This window comes from Corylus avellana, chromosome ca9 (genome assembly GCF_901000735.1).
Source record: "Corylus avellana chromosome ca9, CavTom2PMs-1.0".
In the NCBI taxonomy this organism is placed as follows: Eukaryota; Viridiplantae; Streptophyta; class Magnoliopsida; order Fagales; family Betulaceae; genus Corylus; species Corylus avellana.
The window spans coordinates 17,973,895-17,977,559 of NC_081549.1; the positions used below are offsets into that span (position 1 = coordinate 17,973,895).

Genomic DNA, 3,665 nt, shown 5'->3' on the forward strand with positions numbered 1-3,665 from the left:
AGTGATGTATGTGCTGTCAGAATTGGATAAATCTTAATATTGTCTATCAACTTACAGCCATATTAATTATTAAATGTGTTTGCTTAGTTCTAAAAGCTTTTGAATATAAACAAGTTGCCAAAACATTTGGCTAGAGGGTATTCACTAGTTCCTTCTTCCCCCCCCCCCCCCCTAAAATAATAGGGTATTTGTCCTCAATGGGTTGGAGATCACACTTTATGAAGCAGAGGTTACTAGTTTGAATCTTCTTCCCCCTCTTGTGTAGACATGACCAAAAAAAGAATAATAATAATAGGATACTTATTAAATCAATAAAATTTTATGTGCATGAGTTAAACCCAATGAATCTATTTTCTTATTAAATAAAACAGCAATCAATAATATATATATATACTACAACCTTTAAGACTAACTAATTTGTTATTTGATGATTGGATAACACGATATAAAAGGTGACAACAATTCTCTTTGACCACGGTCTACGGGGATGGTTTAACCATCCTAATCCGTTTGGAGGTGATCGAGTCATTTTTGTGGTCAAAGTAGATGGTTTGACCACCCCAACAACCACCTTTATATTGTAAGTCCCTCATAGTCTATAGGGATTATTCAACTATGGTTTTTGGATAGCTGAACCATTTCTGATAGTTGTGGAGGTGGTTTTCATTTCCCTCATTTATAACAAAGTGTATAATTTAACACACGACAGAAAGCCCGACGTAACTTTTCAAATTTAGAGACGCAAAATAAAAATATTTATTATAATTCAAAAAGATTAAAATTTAAAGGCCCAAATAAAAAGTAATTCCATCATATCTCAATATACAGGCCACAAAAATGATCCCACTTGTGTGCAGTACTGCAAAACATGTACCCTTTTTTTTTCTTTTTTTTTTTATTAACGGCAAAACATGTACTTGTGTATACGGTGGATTCCAACCCCAAAAGAAAAAGCCAAATTTAGCGGAATTAATTACGAGCCACGTGGCCTGATGGCGTCAGTTGATTTTGTTTTTGCTCGAATTAATGATCATGCCATCATAAAAGCGATAAACGCGGCTCCTCTCAATGATTGTAAAATTATCAATTTTTACACTGAAAATTAGTAACTTTAAAGATTAAATTGAAAATATATAAAATCTAGCAAATTAAATTATAAATTGGAGATTAAAATAATCAGCTAATCTGCTCGATCTCATGTGCGTAGCCCAAATTCTTAAATACCTTCCAATAAATAGTAATAAACTCCACGAGATGATTCAGTCTCAGAAGCACCTTTTTTCCTCGAGCCAACTTACCTCTTATAATCACCACCACGCAAATTCTCACAGAAGCACCAAACCATTGCCACCGATTGTTTGGGCTCTGCAACTTGCTTTCTGGGGAGCTTTCACAATGGATTTCTCATGGCTGCTCGACTTTTCCAAGGGCATGGTGAAGCCGGCGGCTGCCACCGCGGTGGTGCTCATGGCCGTGCTCCTTTCCTACTTTCAGAAGTTGGGTTTGGAGGGAGAGATGGTTTACTCGATTCTCAGGGCCTTTATTCAGCTCTCTGTTATTGGGTTTGTTCTGCAGTTCATTTTCAGCCAGGAGAATATTGGGTGGATCATTCTCGCCTACCTTTTCATGGTTGGTGTTTCTTCTCCACCTTTTTTTGCTTCATCACCTGTACGTGTTTGGCTTTTGAGAATGATTACTTCATTTCTATCTACAAAAAAAAGCTGTCTGTTTTAAAGAACTCGAAAAAGGATATCTGGGTGTTGCTGAAATCGTTTTCCCATCATTACAGATTTGTTTTGGCAGAGGTTTGATTGTTTCAAATAAAAGTTTGTGCTAATATGAACGGGTCCTGTTTTATTTTTTGTTCTGTTTTTGTTTTCCTGGTAGTTGTTTGTTCAATTTCCAGAAATTCACTTTTTGATTCATATACTATTCTTGGAGATCTTGAAGTGGATTTTTCACCAAACATTTGTTTTCATCCTTCCCATGTAATTCTTGTTGGGTTTGTTGTCCGGATCTGATAATTGAATCCCAACAGTAATGGACAGAGATACACACACAACAAATGCAATCAGAATGCCAGATCAAATTCTATGGAGGCAGAGCAATTAAATAAAGTATTTACAAGGGGCCAAACTTCATTGGCTTCAATTTATCTCATAGTATAAAGTTTTGGTATTACCAAATTCTCCCCAAACCCTGTCAAATATTTGCCCTAGACCTGGTTTGTGCTTGATATTGAAATATCTTTAGTATTGTGTCACTAATTTATGAAAATAGAAGAGTACGTAGTTTGGGGAAAGGGAGGAGATAAATTGTACTGAGAAGTCCTTTGCAGGTCTCTGTTGCAGGCTATACTGCCGGTCAACGAGCTAAACATGTCCCACGAGGGAAGTATGTTGCCGGAGCTTCCATTCTGGCTGGAACTGCAGTGACTATGTTCCTGCTGGTTGCACTAAATGTCTTTCCTTTCACTCCACGATACATCATCCCTGTCGCAGGTATGATGGTTGGGAATGCAATGACAGTGACTGGGGTAACCATGAAAAGGCTTCGAGATGATATCAGAACACAAATGAACCTGGTAACTCACTGGCTCATGGAGAAATGATAATATTCTCATTCAGATTTTCTAATAGGCTGTAAAATAGTTTCATTTTTTTCATTTGGATTTTGTTGTGTTTGATTTTGCAGGTGGAGACAGCATTGGCTCTTGGAGCAACCCCGCGGCAAGCAACACTGCAGCAAGTAAAAAGGGCTCTGGTTATTTCACTCTCTCCGGTGTTGGACAATGCAAAAACTGTGGGTCTCATCTCACTTCCTGGTGCAATGACTGGGCTTATAATGGGAGGAGCTTCCCCTCTGGAGGCCATTCAGCTGCAGATTGTGGTAATGAACATGCTTATTGGTGCATCAACAGTTAGCAGCATCATGTCTACATACCTTTGTTGGCCTGCCTTCTTCACCAATGCTTTCCAGCTAGAAACCAAGGTCTTTTCTGCAGAATGAGTTTTGTATAGTTTTTCTCTCAATGCTGCTACCCTTTAAGATTTAAGAGGAAATTATGTGTGACCTGCGGGAGAAGCAGCATCAACCACTGAGGCTTCTACTAGCTAGGTTCCATTAAACACCATAAGTGTATGATATGTATTAAGTTCCTCTGTTTTCTGATAATTAATTTCCCATCAAATGATGTAAAAAATTTTGAGCACTTTTCCAGCCTGAATTGCATGCCGGTCTCAAAAACATTAATAAACAATCCAAACACAAAACACTTCAAAAAAAACACAAAAATATTTTTCACCTCTATGTCAAGAAACAAAAAACACTCATACATTAACAAACAGAAACGCTCAAAGTTGCATGTTTAGATCCGTTACGAGCTGACATGTGTTTGAACTAATCAAGATAACATTAACAAACATTTACTTCGTAAATGACGAGGGCATACTCAGAATGCAACGACAGAAAGGTGAGGAGCATGGCAGCAGCGAGTAAGTAAGGTGCAGCAGCAATAATGCTGGAAAAGAGGGTGTCCTTTCTATCATGCTTTGGTTGACCCCAATAAAAGAAAAAGAAGAAGGAAAAAAGTAAATGAACTTTTGGAACCATTGCATTTGCCCCTTGTGAAGAGAATATGCTCTCTTCGATTCGACCCATTCTTG

General features: G+C 37.8%; 1 protein-coding gene across 1 annotated transcript; it reads left to right on the forward strand.

Annotated features, from left to right (window-relative positions):
• Positions 1–1,222: 1,222 nt before the first annotated feature.
• LOC132192085 (protein ALUMINUM SENSITIVE 3) lies at positions 1,223–3,211 on the forward strand. Its single transcript, XM_059607290.1, has 3 exons — positions 1,223–1,629; positions 2,339–2,584; positions 2,695–3,211. The coding sequence occupies exons 1-3, from the start codon at positions 1,255–1,257 to the stop codon at positions 3,007–3,009; spliced, it is 936 nt and encodes a 311-aa protein (XP_059463273.1). The 5' UTR covers positions 1,223–1,254; the 3' UTR covers positions 3,010–3,211.
• Positions 3,212–3,665: the final 454 nt, after the last annotated feature.

What these genes read in the sequence shown, in the direction of transcription:
- LOC132192085 (XM_059607290.1), top strand. Translation starts at nt 1,255, where the DNA reads ATGATTCAGTCTCAGAAGCACCTTTTTTCCTCGAGCCAACTTACCTCT. An exon ending in TTCTCGCCTACCTTTTCATG is followed by an intron (nt 1,630 to 2,338) that starts GTTGGTGTTTCT and finishes AGTCCTTTGCAG; the next exon opens with GTCTCTGTTGCAGGCTATAC. An exon ending in TCAGAACACAAATGAACCTG is followed by an intron (nt 2,585 to 2,694) that starts GTAACTCACTGG and finishes TTGATTTTGCAG; the next exon opens with GTGGAGACAGCATTGGCTCT.